This window comes from Solea solea, chromosome 10 (assembly GCF_958295425.1).
Source record: "Solea solea chromosome 10, fSolSol10.1, whole genome shotgun sequence".
Taxonomy (NCBI): Eukaryota; Metazoa; Chordata; class Actinopteri; order Pleuronectiformes; family Soleidae; genus Solea; species Solea solea.
In genome coordinates this window covers 9,247,994-9,268,726 of record NC_081143.1, presented here as the reverse complement: position 1 = coordinate 9,268,726, position 20,733 = coordinate 9,247,994, and the positions used below count along the sequence as shown (strand labels likewise).

Genomic DNA, 20,733 nt, shown 5'->3' with positions numbered 1-20,733 from the left:
CATTGTACTCTAATATTCATCTTAAGTATGTTCACATTTTCACATCAATCTTCATATATAATCTGTAAAACACAATAAATTAGATAATAAAAAACAACATGGGTGACAAAAAAAAATCCTCTAAAACCCATACTACTTTGCCAAAAATATGTGGACACAAACCTTACATAATATTTAATTCTAAAACCATTAGCATTAATCTGATCTCAGATTAGCTTCCAGTCCTTCAGTATTCACAAGACTGTGGAACCAAGGGAGTTACAGATCGAGGCTATTTATTATAATTACTTGTTATTGGAAAATTGAAAGTGTTTTTATTTGCTGTACATTTTATTATATTGAGGGAATTATGCCAGTGTTGATGCACTGTTTATATTTGCCAGAAAGCAGGGGTTTATATTTAAGTTTACGTGTCCCACTTATTTCTATCTGGGGCAAGGTAGAACCTGATGCAGGGCATTCAGGTTATGCTGCATAAGGATGTCATTGTTATATAAATACATTACACTAAAACCTAGAGCAAACCATGATCTTGGCCACATACTAAAATAAACTCAGGCCTACTTGACAGCTATATGTTTTCATTGCTACATGTATGATTTAGATTTGTAAATAGGAATAGAGAGGATAAATTAAATAAGAGGACAGTCACCTGCACCATTTGTGTCTGTCTGTGCAACTCTTCTAAATGTGTAGAACGTGAAGCTGCATGACTGACCCTCTGATTGATAAATGTGAGTTTGTGGCAGTGTCATGCATAATGATGCATTTTATCTTAACAGTAAAATGTCATTTTTTAATGAGATGTTGCAGCCTGGGTTGAATTCCACTTCTACAATGAGTGATGGCAACAGAAATGTCTGCACAGGAACATATTTAAAAACCGGCAGCAGGGAGACAAATTGAAGAAATAATACATTTATTTCCAGTTAGGCAAAGATCATTTGTACAAACGTGTTTGCGCCCTTCAGCACAAGTTTTGCATTTCTGATGCATCAAATAAATAACAGATATGACCAGAAAAAGGAATGACTGAGATCAAACATACCAAACTCCTCATTGTGCTATAAGCTTATGACTGAGTATTAGTGGCCAAAGCTATTAAAAAGTACATCATGCATTTATTTATTTATTTTATTGAATTGCATGTTTTTCTCTTTAAATATATTTCTCTATTAAATGTAATCAAAAGTGACATGACAAAGATAAGACATTAACAGCCATGGAATTGGATGATAGAATCCTCTCATGAATTAATACATCGTCATGCTGTTTCAAAACTAATCAAGACTGATTTAATCCAATATTTACCAGGGTAACCAATTACCTTGTGGAACATTAATCAGAACACATGGTTTCTAATTACAAAAAGAAGATCTGCTTGCCCTTATTTGTTAAAAGTGTTGCCAAATGTGGCACAAATCTGAGAACTTATTGGAAATGACACACAGAAGCAGTGAGCGCAGTCGGCTCTGACAGTAAGCAGCTTGATGAATCAGGCTAGAGGAGAGCGCGCGACAGTCATCAATCAGCTTGATGGAGAGATTAAACCAGTCGCTGTGACTTCGAGTTCAGTGGGGTACAAAGTTTGTATCATTTCTAAAAAAAAAAAAAAACAGTTTGCTCCTAAGTCCTAAATCCTGAAGGACTACTGGATGTGCAATGTTTTGATCCAGTTGAGTTCTACTTATGTAGAGGTTGAAGTGCGCTTCTCCTTCTTTTCTTTTATTAAGACCCGAATGTGTCCTTTCGACATCAGTTTTATCATATAAATGTTTTTTAAAAATATCTATGCCATAGAAATAGAGAAGGCATGTACACCTTGCAAAAGCTACAAACTGGTGCTACAAACCAAAGTAGAGAGTCAAGAGAGTCAAAGTAAAACTGGAACTCCTGGTTTTTCTTTCGAAAATAATAAGAAATCAGATCAGAGCCTGCATTAACACTAAAGTGAGTACTAGTTTTTACACTGGCTTGAAAACAAAACAAAACAAAGCAAAACTTGCTTATAAATGCTTATTGAACGTCTTAGCAGCCTTTACTGACATTTTAGCAGCCATCGATGAACACACTTTCCCATAAACCAATTGCTTAGACATGTCTCCAAAGACAAGTTACTGACTATTATTGTGTTACATAGAAACCACATTAATAGTTAATTTGTTTAGAGAGAATAAGCATTGCATTTTCCAGACAAATCAATGAAAGAATGGCTGAATGACTCACTGAAGCTACTGGAACAAGTTTACCTGGATGTACCGTCATGACTTTGCCCCTCTAATGGCCCGGTTGCAGTAACTGCCCTCTGTTTTTGATAATTGTACAATATGGCATTACAATGGTACTATATATACACCACATGACTGAAAGGGGAAGCAGATAGCAATGGTGTCTTTAGTGATATTTATGCAATTTGGTGAGTTAAAATGATATTATAATCAAGTATTTAACTGCATTAAGTTTATCTTCACTGATTCCAAATGCAAATTGATGATCCAAGCAAATAGTTGTAAACTCAGAATCTGCAATTCAGAATATTTTCTTAAACTAGTTCAAACTGACAACGAATGGAAAAAAATGAGGTGTTTCTGTGCAGGTATTATTATCCCTTGCTTTCTGTGAGTGTGAGAGTGCAGTGTCTGCAACGATTTTCTCATAAAATGAGCAGCCTGAAGAAGTATGAAGTTACAACTTTTGTGTCGGTCACATAGTTTAGCAACCTCCCCGTGTCTGTTGTTACTGTATTCTGCAAAACCAGCACATCAGATTGTGCTTTAGGACTCAAAACTCTTGTTTTGAATGGACGCTTAGTCACTTGTTCAGCATTGGTCAACACAGGGTGGCAGCAAAGGTTATGAGAAAAAGCCAAAAAGTGGCTGGAGGAAGAGTCCAACGGTTCCTAAGACGCACACAGTCACAAACACCCAAAGGAAGATTCTATCAATCACCATGGCAACGTACTTCCAGTCATCTGCCACCTGTGAGTGAGGGAGTGGACAAAAAAAGTGCAAGAAAAAAAGAGGAATGTGTCAGTGTGGGGACATGGCATTAAATACATTTTTAACAAGCAAGTGAGAAAAGGTGCAACGTGATAGAAAAAGAGGTTAGTCCGATTCTCCGAAGGCGAGAAGGTTGTGAGAGTTCATTGGTGAGGATCACGCAGGTATGAGTGAAAGAAGGAAAACAGAGAAACAGAGGAAATAGTTGAACATTTCTTGTGAGCCAGAAGAAAACTGATACATAATTTACACATGAGGAAATTACTATGATAATCAAATTCAAACCACAGCGTCAAAAACAGTGACAGGCTTTAGACAAAGCTTGACTGAGCCATAAGTTTTACATTTCAAAGGCTGTTTTTCCCCTTTGAGAGATTTCACCCACAGTGGAGGGTGGGTTCTCCAGTCAAATTGAAAGAATAATTTGGTTTCACTTACACAATTGTTAACTTATGGAGCTGGTTTGAATCTGAATTCCTGACTGATCTAGCGTCTCAGTCAGGAATATTGTCCATGAAACACACTTTTCTGTGTTTGCTATCCATGAATGTCTGAAGATTAATGCATTGTTTAGAAACACTGGAATATCATATTTCTTATGAGGCTTAATTCTGAAGTTGTGTTTTCTTATAAGTAGATATGGTGAAGCCCAAAAAAACATCTTACCTGAACTTAGTTGCTATCAAGTCTTGGTTTTCTTGAAAACGTTTCCCCTCTAATTCTTCAGAAATTAAGAAAGCTTTTTTCTGAAGAACCCTCTTGGATGAGAAGTGAAATGTCTTCAAGAAAGTCCAGTTGCTATTGATTCGCTGCCTTTTGGAGAACTATGCTCTGGATTAGCGAGAATTTACACAGACAACTCCTCACCTCTTTGGCCTTGTTGCGGCTCCTCATGTTCTCAGCGATGTACTTGACGCTCTCGATCGCCTGTTTAATCTCAGGTGAAACCATGGAAAAGGCCACCACTGTGTTGATGCTCTGTAGACTCAGCTGGCGTGACATCTTCCCCGTGTTTGGTGTATCAGGGGTCTCCTTCCCATGCTGGCAAGGACATGGGCATTTTTTTCCAGGACAGCCCTCCAGAGAAGACATCTTGCTGTCTACAAACTCCAGACAGTTGAGAGATCCTCCTCCAACCTGCTGGAGACCACAACCAGAATTCACATTATATTTCACTTTCTTCTTGCCCTTAAAGTTGACATTGTAAGGCGATGTTTTTTGGGGGTTTTCTGAGCCCGGAATCCCATGTTGATGAAGGATTTCACAGCTACAGCTCTATGATCTTAGCAAAAGACCTGCAACTTCTACAAGTTGATATTAGCATTACCCAATACTTTACCCAGTGCTTCCTCAGAGTTCTCAGTGCTCACCATGAAGAACTTACTGAATTATTCCATGTATTGTCCAGAACTTGAATTTAATTATTTACTAGTAGAGAAAGATTTGACTGGATTGGCATTCCAAAACTTGCAGGAAGCAAACACCTTCATCCCGAGGTATTTTAGTATCACACCAGTGAGCGTGCGAGTGGTTAGACCTAGGAAAGCCTGGGTTTATTTGTGTTGATTGGTTGATGACCACCCCCTAAAAAATGATCTAGTTTCTCCATCTCGAGAGACTCTTTATTTGCATTAATACAAGTCAGTCAAGAGTGATGAATGTCACACATGGAGAAATCACTGCTAGGATTTTATATTGTGTTATAGCCATATTACGCTGAGACCTAGCAACAGAAATCCCATAAATTGCTGCAGGGATGATGTATGTTTGTAGGTCAGCCTGGGAAAAACATTCACTCTGGTTCCCTCAACAAAGGGCCAAAGGGATTTGTCAATTTGCTTTTTCATCACTGCAGACAATAATCCAAAAATCCTGACACAAGTTTATGGAAAAATGAAATTTACAGCTATTTTGTTAAGTGTTAAGTACAATCACCTGAAGTAAAATGGTGATTGGTAACCACCTAACATTGGTGATGGTAATGTTAGGTCATGAAATACAACAGAAACACCACAGCCATAGAAATTTTGCATCACCATGACTAAAGTTTAAAAATTGTTTAAAAAACAATTATGCAAGTATGTGGGGAGTGGGCCATTTACCTGCATCAAGCTATTCTTCCTTTTCTTCCCTCCTTTCCCTCCTCCACCTCCTCCTCCCCCTCCAGCTCCTCCTGCCTCCCCACTGCTGTCCAACCCCCCAGTCCTGCTGTCTTCATCCGTCGGTCTCCGCATCAGCATAATCCTTGGCAGCGCTTTGAGAAACACAGAGCGCACCCAGCCCGGCATGGTGTGGGTCATCGGCGTGCGGTAGTGTACGTTCAACACAAACACGGTGATGACGATGCTGAGCGTGACAAAGATCATTGTGAAGAGCAGGTACTCGCCAATGAGAGGGATGACCAGCGACGTGGAGGGGATGGTCTCTGTGATAACGAGCAGGAACACAGTGAGGGAGAGCAGGACGGAGATACAGAGCGTGACCTTCTCTCCACAGTCAGATGGGAGATAGAAAACCAGCACTGTGAGAAAAGAGATGAGGAGGCAGGGGATGATGAGGTTGATGGTGTAGAAGAGCGGCAGGCGTCGGATGTAGAAGGAGTATGTGATGTCGGGGTAGATCTCCTCGCAGCAGTTGTACTTGATATCATGCTTGTAGCCTGGAGCGTCGATGATTTCCCACTCACCGCTCTCCCAGAAGTCTTTCAGGTTCACCTAAGGGATGGGTGAAGATCTTACAATCATGTAAACACTAGACCAGCACTCAAGGTCAACTTCCCACTTCTTAAAATAACCATGTCAATCAATAATGATGCACTTGTTTTCATCTCTGACAACTAGGACTTCATTGAATGGGAAGGTGCAACGTTACAAATGAAAGGTCCAGTGTGTAAACAGTTGTGACATTTAATGTTGAGACTACAGACTGCAACAATAAAAAGGCATATTTATTACTACACAAATATGATTCTGTCATATTTTTGTAGTAAGCTTCCCCTTCAGAAGTTAAAACACTAACATTGGCTCGGTTCAGTTTGGGCTGCTGTAGAAACATAGTGACCTCTGTTAGACAAGATACTCACTTAAAGTACATACAAGGCTTAATCCAAAGCTAATACACTTTAAACGCACATACAAACATAACAATAGGTACTATATTTAATTTCTTCCTCTAACCCCCCTAAATGTTACACAGTGGACCTTTAAAATCGATTCTCACCTGCATTTTATGTTTATGTGTTTTAAAAACGTACTGCACACTGATCAGAAAAAAAGGCAACAAATCTTATGGTTATAGAAAAAGTGAAGACAAAAACTGATGAATCTACAAATGCAGCCACCAATAAAGGACTATCTGATCTAAAGGATTATCTAAAGTGATTCAATTACACAAAGACTTTTATGTGACAGTGGTTAAATTAAACCTTCTGGAATTTTTAAAAAATAAATCATTTTATTGTACTATTTTTGAAAAAGGGCACACAAAAATTAGTGATTTTTTTATAATATATTGATAAAACTTAAACACTTAATAAACAACTGTGAAAATCAAACCAGCCAAAGCTGTGTTCTGCTATGAGCTAAACAAATAAAACACTGGAACCCAAACCCCACGTACTGCAACTCATTAGCATATTTCATTAAACCCGCCCTGCCTCCTAAATCGCACTTTGTTCAAACTCTGTGTCCCCATTTTATGACACGTTTTAAAATGCAAGGAAAATGTAATGACATTACCATGGCATATTTATAGGAGCTCCCTCCACTGCTGCAGCTTTTATAGACTGTGTAGAGTTCTCCATTATCAGTAAAACTGTGTGTAGAATCGTTAATCGTGCATACACACACACATAGACAAAACTATGGAATACATGTTAATAGTGGACACAGTCAAATTAACACTGATACTGACCTTGGACCCAATAAGAACCAGGTCAATCTTGGCTTTGTCATAAGTCCAGGAGCCAAACTTCATGGAGCAGTTTTGATAGTCAAAGGGGAAGTAGGTGATGTCCATGGGGCAGGAGGATTTAAAAATGGCAGGAGGAACCCAGGTGATGGTACCATCAAACTTCAGCAGAGCCTTGGTCTTATCCTCCACAAGGAAATCACCTACAGCACTGTAAAATATATAATGTTTTTATGTGTGTTCACAGTGACAGTATGAAGATTTATGATACAAGCATGTGCAGGTGTTTAGAGGGAGCCATCACACGGAAAATGGAAGTGAGGAACACGAGAGGGAGAAAGAGAAAGAGGTTATTGAGGTGGAAAAGAGAGAGAACATTAGGATTATCAAACTGAGCACAATGAAAGTGCATTACACATTAAAGTGAAATACAAAACTGCTCTTATGAATCACTATTTCAGTGGAACGAGAAATGAAATGCTGTTAAGTGAATTAAAATGGGAGTAAAAGCAAAACTGACCCTGAAAAACATGCTCTTTATGCTTAAATGTTATTGCTAGTATAATCTTTCACATTCAATTTTTTTAACACACAAAACGAACATTACTTTGAAGTACCATACTTTTATGATGTTGACATGTGTTAGTTACCAGTTCCCAATTTATAAACGCACACAGAGGAGTGTTCATTGTGAGTGGGGTTTCTTTTACTTGAGGAACAAAACATCCAATATTTGGTCATTTTCTAGCAACTTTACAGAAGCTTAATGAAATGATCTGTCTATTTACAAATTAAATTCAACATTATATTCACAAGCCAGTGGCTTCGTAACTTGACGGTAAAATTGTGGGCTGCAAAACAAAAGCAAAAAGCTGAAAGTGGCTAAAATCCTCAGGCTGCGATGTTTATTAGGATTCTGAGCCGTAAATGAAAACCAGAGATGAGAGCGTGTTTATAGTCAGAGCCCCACAGTTATGGAATGAGCTGCTTGACAAAATCAGATCAGCAGAATCAGTGACCTCTTTTACATGTCTTTTCATAAAATTTGACTTGATTGCTTTCAGTTTTTATTAATTTTATTTTGTATTATTCACTCGAATTATTATCCTGGCCTGACCTTTATTACACTGTTAGGGTAACGGTTAGAAGTTATTTTGTTTACTACTTTTTCCTATGGGGTTATTATTTTATGTCATGGTGTTATGTAAAGTAAATTTAAATTTAATAAAGATTACTATTGTGGTGGTGTTGTGTCATCCACATCCACAGATAACTACGGTGGCCTTTGCATGCCAGAAAGGATGTTGTAAATTTATGCCAATAACACTGGAGACAAGTTGGAGGACGCAATCTCTCATATCAGACACTTTGTTTACTCAATTGTTATTTTTAAGGATGAGGATGCCTAACTTTATTCTAACATTTGTTCCTGACAGTCATTATTCATTTCTCATCCTCACTTGTTGTAGAGAACGATGTCAGGCCTCCAGATCTTGTTTGATGGAACTCTAATGAACTCAATGCCGTCAAACTCAGCGGGCACCCATCGCAGCTTGTAGTCATTCCAAATCTAAAAAAAAGAAGATGGAAACATGTTGAACCTAGTGGGGAGTCAACCATCTGTTTTGAATTGTGTCTTCCACACTGCATGCGGTATAAGTCACTGGAGAGTCTCTTCTCAAATCCAGTACATCTATGTAGTGTTTTACTATTGTGTTTTGTTTTTTTCAGGAGCATCTTAGAGAAGAGTGGAACATGAGCAAACAGCTCATTGATAGACATGACTCGTGCTGTACTGTCAAAATACCTGCGGGTAACATTTCATGAGCCGTAGATCCATTAGTCTTGGTTATTTGCATGTCATTCAAGATGAATTCATTCATTAGCAAGGCTGATTAATACCCAGTTACGGCCGGGGAGCTGTTAAATTAACCACTTCATGCCACACTGGCTTTTCCATTTATCTATTCCAGCAGTTAACGGTATACGTGAGATGTAATTTCTGATGGGTCAAAGTGTGCAGCTTATTTTTATTTAGAGATATTTGTACGTTTTTATTTTCATGACAACTCTGAGAAGGGGATGGAGACCCTGTACTTGATCTCTACTTGTAGCATAAAAATAAAGCATATATGTATTTTTCTATCTACATTTATTTATTTATTTATTTATTTAAATTACGATGGGGCACTAACAAGAAAGATATTTTTTTGGGAGATGAGAGCCTTTTATTTCTCTCCCCCATCATTATTCAATTTCCTTTAATTGCCAAGGAGCAGCTGCAACAGCCAGAATGTGAATTTTGTCATATTTAAATCTGGCTAATTTTAACAGTCATCTTATTCATGCATTACTCCAATATGGTCCATGAAGGGTCGAGTGTATATTAATTACAGTGCAATATCATGAGATTATCTGAATCAGCAGCTTTTGTGTGAACATATGCTAAAAATAATAGCCACATGTATGACATTTATATATGGAGAACACATGCTTTATATAGAGAAAGATGTTTAAAATCTGTGCTCTGTAAGAAAAGAAATAACCTGCAGTGCTACCGCAGAGAGGATTAGGTAAATAGGACACTCTAAATTGACGTAGGTGTGAGAGTGGGTGGTTGTTTGTCTATGGATGTGTCCATGTGATGGACTGGCAAACTGTCCAGGGTGCACCCCGCCTATCGCCCTATGTCAGCTAAGATTGGCACACCCCTCCCCGCGACCCTCATGTGGAGGATAAAGCAGTAGAAGATGAATGAATGGATGAATGTTATGCAGAGCAGATGCAATAAAGTCATTACGGGGGACACTTTCTGAAATACCTTCCAGTGTAAACCCACTGGCTCTGATTCAAGACTTTATGAGTGACTGTGGTGTTGACACAGCTTCTCATTAGTGATGCATTGTTATAAATAAACAGCAAAGCCATTACAAACCGCACATGAGCTCAGCCCGTGCAGGCCTTTCCAATTGAATTTTAATTGGAAAGCTCAGAGATCACAGACGCCACTAAAATTCATCAGCATGCAACTGTCATTTTGCCTGTGTAATCACGCCCTGATTGAAATCAGACAAGTGCCTGCAATGTTTATAGTAAGAGAAATAGAGATGGAGAGTCAGTGAGGAAAAAGAAATGCGAAAAAAAAGACAAGGTACTGGAGACATTGCAGTTTGGATAGAAGGATACGTGAGGTCACGCTATAGATCTGCTGAGAGGCAGAGCATGACGAACCATAATGCTAATATTGATCAGCTGCTGATGTCTGACTGAGATGTGTTGGTTTTCTTGGCCCCTGCCCCCTGCATAATTCCTCATTTTCAGGAATTTAACGATGCTAACACACACACATACATTCACATGACCCCTGCTGAGGCCACGTTTGTCGCTGCAGACCCTAAAATAAGGGTTTATGTCAGTGAGACAGAGTTATACATGACATTATTTGTGTGAGCATGTACTTACATGTCTGAGCCATAAATTAGTTTCCATGATCTGATTCACTTCATCCTGCAGAGACACAGAGAAGGAACGACACCTGTTAATCCGGGGAGCTGCGTCTTTAGGATTTAGTGTGATGTGTTAAAAGGTGTTAAGAGGAAAGAAAAAGATAAAAATCCACACAATGGTCCTCTAATCTCTGTCCCCTAACAATGGAGGTTGAAAAGGTCAACTCTATGAGCAAGTGAATAATAGATGGAGAGGCTCCTCTCCACCTTTCCCCGTGACCCTTATTCAGTTTCGATTAGCAGACCGGTGATCATCTCAGAGTTCCTCATGAGGCACGTACAGAGACACATCAGTCACACGTGCACAGCCACCGTTACACAGTGACACATTCACTAATGTGCACATGTGCACATTCACACACTCTCCTTTAGATTAATCTCACCTTTCTGAGCAGGAAGAAACAGCAACACATCAGTGGAGACTGAAAAGGTTCTACTGAAGGCAATTTTCTCTTAATCTGAGGATTTTCATTCTGAGCTGAAAACCTCTTTTCATATGGGAATGTGCACACACACACACACACACACACACATACTCTCTCTCTCTCTCTTTCTCTCACACACACAATATATAAAGGATGTATTCACTTTCTGCTTTTACTTGCCTTTTTTCGCAGCTTATCTTTTAGCTTCTCTGTTTATGACAAAGATGTTCATGGGAACAAATCTAGCCGTTCACACACTCTCATATAGTACTGAGATGATGCCGTTAGCCGGAACATTTCTGACACCCTCCACCTTTTGCATATACCATCAAAAGCATGACTGTAGGAAAAGAATGTGCAAAGGTGCTCCAGACATGGGTTTATGTTGAAAAATTGAGACTTGTGTCGGCGGTGAAGCTTACAACTTTGACCAGCTGCGAAATAGAAACCTCAAACTCCACGGTGACGGGGTCAGAGACATTCTCCACGGGTCTGATGAACTGGTTATATCTTCTGAACAGTTTCCTGAACAGCCGGTCCTCGGCTTTGGAGGAGAAGCAGCCTGAAGGAGGCAGAGGCAAAGAAACAATTTAACAATGAGACAATGAAGCTGCCAATTCAGCACAAGTCAAGACTGATCATGTCCCCCAAGTCGGCTCTTAGTCATGCTAAAAGGAAGGAAGAATAAGAGAGAGAAAATAGCCGGAATCAGCCTCTTCTGATTTTGCTGATGCATCTTCACATCAGTAAGTCCTTTGAGTTTGTGAAATAAATATTTCAAACACATTTTTAACTTGTCCTTTAAAGGGTCTCTTTAGATCCTAACTTCTCTCCTTAGATCGTCAGCGTCTGCTTTGAATGAGTCTGTGACATGAGAGAACATTTGAGGACATCTCTCTCTCTTGGACTGCTTTAAACAGAGTGAAAGCACTGAAGATTTTAAAATATACAAGGCCACAGCAGCCATGTACATTGCACATAAGGGTTTATGATAACTGGGTGTTATATTTATTATTCCCTCCCTTTTTTTTCTTGCTAATGTTCTCACATCAGAAAAGACGGGGGGAGGAAAACGCTCATCATTTTGTCAAGCACACAGATGGCCTCACATTGTCCTCACTGCCCTCAAACTGGATTCACCACTTCAATTTCTTTCAGTTTCCCATGAGATTTTTGTCAATAACTCCTGTTTCCAAACCCATCTCCTGTCTGCATTGAGATGGATGCACAGACGTCTTGATAGATTTTTGTTGAGATCTTCCAGTCACTCACTTCCACCACACTTCCCTAACCTTTTATGACTGCAGGTATTCTTGAGAAACCGAAGCATAACCCTGGAATTCTCAATCATTACTGTCCAATAAAAAATCACAAATCATTTTCAATATTGAAACACTTTTGGTAGAAAAATGTTATCTATTCTCCTGATAACAACATGCTGCAGCAATGTCATATGAGTAGCCAGGCTCCATCAATACCTTAATTACATTTTTAGTTCAATATGTGCTGTTCAATAATAATGTATTACTTTTTTTTACGCCTCAAATATCCAGTTACGTCTAATATGAAATTAGATAATTTAGAGAGTCAAAATAGTACAAATCCTTTTCACTGACCCGAATACATATATTAGTTAGGTGGAGTATCACTTTTAAAAGGCCATGCTGCCCCAGAATAGAATCACATTTAAATGCAATATCTAAATGGAGATGAACCAAAGTGACAAAGCATGTCTCCTTCTCTTCGTCTAATGCTTGATTCATCATAATTTGTCAAAATATAAGGATGTGTTACAGAAAAGACCCGAGGCACAGTTTAAGCATGTCAACCCGAACAATGCATGGGAAGCTATTTTAATGCTCTGCAGTGGAGTTGCAAACGTCAGCTTGAAGACAGAACAGGAGATAAAGTGAAGAAAGTTATTTTAGCAGCAAATGTGTCTCCAAAGTAATGTAACGAGGCTGTAGGTTCATGTAATCATGCAAATATTACCTGTAGTTCACTGAATATTTCACTGCAGTGATACATTTGTTGAATCTTTATGATTTTATTTCTGGTCAAGATTCATGAGAAATGTAAATGTAAAGTGCATGTAAAGCAAATGCAACTGTGGCATGAATAATTATGCAGTTAAGACTGAAGAAAGTTTATCTCCTGTCTTCCATTAATGAATTTTCAGACGTGTGTAAAAACATGGCTTGATGATGCACCAAAGCCATAACTCCTTTAATACATGATACAAAAACCCTTAGCAGTACCTGCACCTGGTCCCTCACAGCTGTCTTTGGTTAGCTGAGATACATTTGTCCTGAATGTCTCACAGAGAATGTTGCTGAATTTTAAATTACGTGACACCTAATCTTTAACACACTTAGCAACTTGCTGGCAAGTGGTTAGTAACATATTTTCCTGTCAGGGCACAAAGATGTTTCTCAGCACTTAACACAAATTTTAAAGTATTTAATTCCGTATTTATAGCTCTTGTCAGTGATTACTTTTACACTGGAGGAATGCACATAAAGTGATGTCACGTATTTTTTACTTGCTTTTAATGCAAACTAAACATCTCAACGCATCAAAACCATTAGCCATATGGAGGCTTTAGTTTGAGTGTGTTTGTTTAGCAAAAGACGTGTAAAACTATTTCTAACGAGACGCTCTTTGATGCCGGGGCAATCAATTCAGATGTAAAAAAAGAAGAAAAAATAAATCAAGACACTCTTTTTGTGAAAGAAACCATAAACCTGCTACTTGTTCTGTGCACAAACAGAAACACCAGTTGCTCTTCTTTTATATTTCCGACAAAGTAGCAAAGTGCTGGAAGTTTACGGCCAGTTACTGCAAAATCGCATAGATCTTTAAGGTCATAAGTCTATACTAAGCAGCAGTGGAACTTCACTCCTCTCAAAGATAGAAGCAGTTATTGTTGGTTGTGAGCTCAGAAACTTTTCAAAGTGAACCACATGAAAAAGACAAGTTCAAAGTTCCCCGAACAGTTTGACTGCATTGAGGGAAACTGAGTCACGGCAGCGACCACTCCTGCGGCTTGTGCAGGTGATTACTCGCTCTTCTTCCTTAAAGACATCAACTTCTTTTAGAGTTGTCCAACAGAATCCCTGGTTTTTCACAACTCCTTTCTATTAATATATGTAAATCACCTTCTTCTCATCTGGGTAGTGGGTGCATGAAGAAAGGAGAGGTAAAAATGGACAAAGAAAGAAGAAGAAACGCAAAAACAAGGATGCTAAAAATGAGAGGAAGCACTGAGACAGAGACACATGTCAGCTAAAAGACATGAGCAGATTTTACCTTGAGGCGCCTCCGATGTTTTTAACACTTAGCTCTTTTTCTAAAAAAAATGACGTCCTCATGTGCCTAAGCCAAAAATGAATGTGGGATAGATGAGTGAACAATCTCTTCATTAAAACTCTTTCTTTTTCTTTTTTTCAAATCCTCATGATGAAAGATTGCTGACCCTATTACATCAAGATCCCTCCCTCAAAGGCAGGAGATAGACAACCCTCTTCATGCAGACTACAATGACACCAGGAGCCCAGCTGGTGCTGAACTCCTGGTGACAGCCCTCTGGAGACAACAACGTGAAGAATTTGAAAAAAAAAAAAAAAGAGTAATAAAAATAAATAAATAAAAAATGCACACCTACACAAGAGACAAGTGCAGAGGAGAGGAAGCAGAGAGACCGACTGAAAGCAAAGCCTTCTTAAGATGTCATTCAGAAGATTATGTGAATACAGACTTCAGAGGCCGCTGTCTCTGAGCTGCCTAGCATGTGCTAATGTGATGCTAAATAGAGGGATGTAAAGGAAAGCAGAGTATGGCGATAAACACTTTGAATCCACTTCAAACCCTGTTTTTCTTGCCTGTTACTATTTTTTTTTTTGGACAGGCACAATTTAATGTAATGTATTTTTTTATGGAAGTGAAGAATTTCGACAAACCAAAATGGACTGTCATGGTGCTTCATTTTGTTAGTATGATGGCAAAGGATGAGCTGCACTCTGCTACATCATCCACTGAAGAACACCAGCCCTTTGATCTCACACACACACAAATACACAGGTTTGCACAACTACTCAATTTGACTTACATTAATTTGCACAACCTAACCAAAGTGGTAATGTCTAACCCTAACTTTAACCTATAACCACAATTAAAAATCATAACACTAAACTTATCTAGTTCCTCAGTAATGAGTTTCTGCCACATTAGCAGGTTTTGGTCTCCAGGACTACTGGACCTGACAAGGGCAATGCTTATGGCAGAAAAGGAGGTAACAAATACCAGGATACAGATGCCCTGAACACTGAAAATCTTAAAACATAAAAAATAAAATATCCTCATGTTCCTCTTTCATGTGGACGTATTCATCTTTCTCTCTCCATGATGGTTTAAATTATTTCTCACTCACCATTTTGCACCGAATGCTTTCATCCTGCTAGAATTAACATAGAAAAAAAAAATAAAGGCAAAAATGATCAGGATACAGTGAGACGTGCTCTCTGCCTCAGTTGCTTGAGGTGCTTGGGGCGAGTGGTGGAGTCCTCAGTTTGTTACAATCTGCAGTCCCTCCATTCAAGATGTCATTAATTCTTACACACTGGACCTTTATTGGACGAGGTATAGGCGGCAAACACACTACATAACTTTCAAAGGATCTCTGTGGCGTTTACACTTAAACTTAAGTCCCAGATCTTCCATCAAACCATGTAAGCATATGATGCACCAAAATAACTGTAATGTTGCTTAGTTTCTCCTCCAGGTCAAACATCATGTGTGCATATACAGTACTGTGCAAATGACTTCAGAATAAATGCTTCTATAAGTTAAAGTGTCAAGTATTATGTGTGACCTACCCTTATACTTGAACAATAGCACGACCCAGACCTGGATGTTGTTGGTAAAACCTGTGTTTGTATGCTGAAAAACTCTATCACACCATAATTTATTCAATACATGGTATACATGGTATATGTTAAACTCATTGAAAGTACTCATAATAATAACAAGAAGGAGTATTCAACTAAAGGTGCAGATTCTGTCAAAACTCACCTAGAAAGCAACGTAGTTCACATTATGCAGTAGATCCCGAGAGATACTGAGATTTTTAATGTGTTTATGACGTGAGGGTCGGAGGTCGACTTCCAGAGATGACTGTCATGCAGGCGATGACTGAGAGCGGGAAATTGAAATAGAATTAGGAGAAAGGATAATGAGTGATGGAGAAGAGGAGACCATTTTATGGGCTGTTTGAGAGGATACTGCAAAAGCCATTTAGCCTTCATCCTCCCCTGATAATTCAAATGCTTTTAAGAGAGAGACTGTGTATGAGAGAGAGATACAGAGAAGAAGAGGGTGGGAGTAAAAGTGTGTCTACACTTTTTACATCTTCATTATGTATAATGCTTTGTATGGTAAATACTGTATAAAGGAGCCATTTCTCTAGCTGGAAGCTGCTTCACAGCTACCTTTGCTTTTTCTCTCATTGTACAAGTGAAGCTCAGGTGAAATGAGCGGAATTCAAATGACAGATTAGAAGGGTAGAGGGGGATTAAGCGAAGAAGGAGAGGAGAGAAAGGACAGAGATAAACCTGCATAAGAAAGACGATGACAGCAACACAACCTCAGAGATCGGTGAGTGAGAAAGTGTGGAGAAGTGAGAGGTGCAAAGAGACTGAGTGTTTATGCCTTTTCAGGCACTGACCTTGTCAGGACCAGTAGACCTCATGGAGACCAAAACCTCGTGCTAATTAGATAGAACCTAATTTAAGGGCCAATATTTGAATTGTGGTTAGGACTACCAAGTGAATGGAAGTCAATGCAATGTCCTTAGAAAAATATCTGCACTGGTGTGTGTATGCGTGTGAGAGAGAAAAGAGGCTTTTCTCACAACTGTCAAACCCTAAACACAACTTTCTTTCTCTTCTTTTCTCCTTCATCATATTCAGCCAACACAGCGTCTGATAGTAGGTCCACTGTAGGGCTATTAAAAGCCATGTCACATTCACACAAGACTGCCCATGTCTCTCACTCATTTTCACTCAGGAAGAACATAACATTTTCACCTTCAAAATGAGGAGATCAAATAGAAATTGCACATCTTTCCCTCAAGGCGCACTCCCTAAAAAGTGGGTTACATGAATTTAAATATGATTAATGTGAGAGAGGGTTTCAACCCTCATTCTCAACAATGAATTTCTAATGTAGAAATTTACATTTCCTCAAGATTAGGTTGGGAGCCTGAAGTGGCCATACATTACTCTTTACTAAACGTCTCTTTGGAGCATCTGGAGCGAGAAGTTACAGCTTTAATTGTCTTCTTCAGGCAGTATATTAGCTCTATTTTAAGTTGTTTTTTAGTATTATATTCTATTGTATTGTTTTTTCTTACATGCTGCCTATTGTCCTTAGTGTGTGTTCTTTTAGTATTATTATTATTATTACTATTTATCTAATTCTTTTGACTTGTGTTAGTCTCGTGGGAACCAAAGAAAGACTTTCATTGCACAGAGAAACATTTTTTATACTGTACACATGACAATAAACACAATCTTGTATGTACTGAACATGCTTTTCGGACAGAGTGGTAATTTGTATCATTAAAAACTGGACTAAATTACTTGTTGGATACTGAGATGGTTTTCTTGTTAAGTTAACAGGTCTGTGAAATGTTTATGAAAACAGGTGGGTGATCACAGTGTTGTGAGGCGAGCACTGCAGTCTGTCTGTCTGTCTGTCTGTCTGTCTGTGACTCAGTTCCTGTTTAGCTACGCCCCCTCTGCTCACGGTGAGTTACCTCACAGCCACACACACACACACACACACACACACACTCACACTTCATCACCCTGTTCACTGACCGGATCATCAGTCAAGCATTCAGAGACATTATAGAGAGCAGCTTCTTTGTGAACACTAGGGACAGCATTGTGAATACACCTACAGGCTGAAATAGCACATTAGTATAGTAGAACATTTTCAAACTGCATGAAGCAAATAATATACTCTATACATGTGTACATGTGTGTCCATATATGTTTTTTGTTTTCCAGCTGTGCAGTCTGCTGGTGCCAGCGTGAGATCGAACAGGAACAGGAAATGCATTTGTCCACCATGTAACAGAGGAAATAGTTATGTGCTGGAAGTGTAATATGAGCTGCAGCGTGTGTCTGCGTGCACTCGTGTGGAGTCACTAATGCAACAGTATTTACACATGATGGCTCCTATAACGCATTTGTTTTGTAAACTTCTAACCTGCCGTGACAATGCTGTGGATCAAATCACCCAACAGTTCTTCCAGTTCAGAGAGTGAGACTTATTTATACTGTATTTATAACAAGGTGTAGTAGTGTGACACCAGGGTTAGGGGGACACCAATGCTTATGCGTCCTTAAATGCTAGGGCTTGAAAATCTGGAACACACACACACACGGACACCTTCCAGCCGAGCGGGTCACACATGGCACAGGAATGTGTGCAGAGGCTGATAAACCATAAAAGAGCCCTATCTGCAGCCCTGCATAAATCAGATAGCTGCTATTTGAGCCCTTGGAGCAAATGTTTACGTTAATGCTTTGAAATGCCGCTGCGTAATTACCATCCAGGCATCTTATTCCACAGAGTGGCCCGAGGTCAGATCCAGGCTCATGCCTCAGCTGTGGTCAGTGATTAAGCTGCCCCTTTACATCCACCCTCCCCCAGCTCTCTTCCTCTCACATTCCTTCCTTCCTTCCTTCCTTCCTCATCCAATCAATTTTTTAATTAGTTATAAAGAAAGGCTGCACAATTAGATCATAAAAATTTGAATATAACCAACTGGAACATCAAAATCAAAAGACACAGTTGTTTGATTAATAACATACGAGATGGTGAAATGAAGTTGTACTGCAGATATGGCCTAAATGTGTTTCTGTTCAGATTAGATTTTTTTTTGTAGTTTTTTTTTTTATAACAGACTCTTCAATAAGTAAAATTATCATGACATGGATGTTTTCTTTTCTCATTTTTGAATCACAATCCAAGTATTTTTATTATTTATTATTTTTATTTTATTATTAGTCTAAAGCTATTTTTAATTTGTCTTCTTACAAAAAAACATTAATACATAATGTTGACACCTGACTTAGCTCAAACCAAATATCATAACCTCTCCATGAAGGATCCATGAAGAGAACCTTAAATCTTATAATGATCTAACTGTAATCATAGTTTTTAGAAAATATTCTCCACTAAAATAAAGACGCTAATGACAACTTTACACAACTTTTCATTCAAACTGGGGCAGAACAAAATAAGATTATCAGACTTATCCAAAGACGCACATTTTTGCAGGAAGGTTTTTTATCAGTGCCCTCCAGGCGGCCAATCCCCCCAGACTGAAAACCTCCTATCTACTCTCTCTCCCCCTCTCTCTCCCCCTCTCTCTCTTTCCCTTTCTGTCTGTCTGTGTGTATGAGTGCGACCTACAAACTCAGTCACCAGCTGTGAACATAAGAAACGCGTCCTGTAAACAAATTCTAATCTGTTTTCGTTTCCTTAAATCTCGTAAGTAAGGGCCTCAAGACGAAATTATAATTCTTGTTTTCCCGGAATGATCTGCATCTTAAGTCTTGGATGCGGCTTACCTCACTGGTTTATCGTTAAATAATCGGGATGAGATTAATCGTTTTTCGTTTGTCATTTCTTGAATAATGAGACTTGGGGCTGGAGTTGTTATTATCGAGATATTTTATGCGATGGAGCAGTGATTTGGCCTTTACGCACAGGAGATAAACTCCTCTGTTGATGCCTCACAGTTGGATGAAGAAACCAAACTTACAGGGCATGTTAAACTACAATCACACGCTTTTTCTCGCACCTGAAGCGCATCTTTCACTTTACACCTAAACCCCTCTCACGTTGCTCCACCAGCATGAAATCGTCATAATACTCTTCTTAGGATAAATCCAACTTACCTTGTGTTGTCAAAACCACTAGAAGAAGCGGCAAAGTCAGTCTCGCCGCCGGCTGCATGTCTCCCCGGTGTCGTTTGGGGATCCTCCTCACTTTTGTTCTTTCTTTGTGAAGAAACTGTCTGATTTTGACGAAAGAAATGACGTGAAATGCCACTAACAACGTGCCTCTCTCCTCTGGCGCCGTCTGTCTCGCTCTGCCGGTGCATGCGCTCCTTCCTCGTCTGATCCGAACTTGACTTGGCTCGTCGTCCCTCCCCTAAAGAGCTGGCGCATACGGACTTATCGGGGAAGGGAAAAAACGCCCTAACTCTTGCCTGTAAATGGTTATAAAGTGATTTTGTGGTCGACGCAGAATCAGTGATAAATATGATATTTAAAAAAAATAATAATCTTTAATCTTTAAAAACATTGAATCTCTAGTATGTTTGTCAGTGTTGTGTAGTTTTTAGATTTTGACAAACAAAAACTGTGTGTGAAAAGAAAAGGTTTATTTCTAAGTGCAATATAACAACAGCAACCAGATATTCTGCTGATAAACTGGAGGACATACGAGCTGTAGTCGCAGATCATTTCAGCACCATAGACAGCTCATCCTGTGTGGTTTTGCAATGTGCGCTGTCCGTTGTACTGAAATGACCTGCGCTCTTCTGTGATTAGATGCATATTTCACACATTTTTACAACTTTATTCCATATTTTATGGAACAGGGAAGTCCAAAAAAATTTTTTTTCGTAATCCTGACGAGTTAACTACAACATTTCCATTATTCTTCTCGTCTTTTCCGTGTTTTGGTGTAACGTGCTGTTTCGTTTCCCGGCCACTAAACCGCAGCACTGCGCTGTGCAACACTGCAGAGTTCAACTTGGACTGTTCCGAAATCACCGCTTCTGACTCACTGAACCACGGTGCTCGTATTATACGA

The 20,733-nt window shown here is 39.1% G+C and overlaps 1 protein-coding gene across 2 annotated transcripts; it reads right to left on the bottom strand.

The window, feature by feature from the left end:
• Positions 1–1,789: 1,789 nt before the first annotated feature.
• Positions 1,790–20,014, bottom strand: chrna6 (cholinergic receptor, nicotinic, alpha 6). 2 transcript variants are annotated; one of them, XM_058639600.1, is made up of 8 exons: positions 19,812–20,014; positions 11,262–11,401; positions 10,371–10,415; positions 8,369–8,478; positions 6,912–7,119; positions 5,102–5,713; positions 3,867–4,139; positions 1,790–2,978 (listed from the first exon to the last, which is right to left on the bottom strand). In XM_058639600.1, exons 1-8 carry the CDS (start codon positions 19,867–19,869, stop codon positions 2,853–2,855), a joined length of 1,572 nt encoding a protein of 523 aa, XP_058495583.1. In that variant the 5' UTR covers positions 19,870–20,014; the 3' UTR covers positions 1,790–2,852. The 2 variants fall into 2 exon arrangements, with proteins under 2 accessions (XP_058495583.1, XP_058495584.1); XM_058639601.1 differs by having other exon boundaries at positions 11,289–11,401.
• Between the last annotated feature and the right edge of the window lie 719 nt (positions 20,015–20,733).

What these genes read in the sequence shown, in the direction of transcription:
- chrna6 (XM_058639600.1), bottom strand. Translation starts at nt 19,869, where the DNA reads ATGCAGCCGGCGGCGAGACTGACTTTGCCGCTTCTTCTAGTGGTTTTG. An exon ending in AGTGGTTTTGACAACACAAG is followed by an intron (nt 11,402 to 19,811) that starts GTAAGTTGGATT and finishes TGCCTCCTTCAG; the next exon opens with GCTGCTTCTCCTCCAAAGCC. An exon ending in GGAAGAATAGCTTGATGCAG is followed by an intron (nt 4,140 to 5,101) that starts GTAAATGGCCCA and finishes TGTGGTCTCCAG; the next exon opens with CAGGTTGGAGGAGGATCTCT.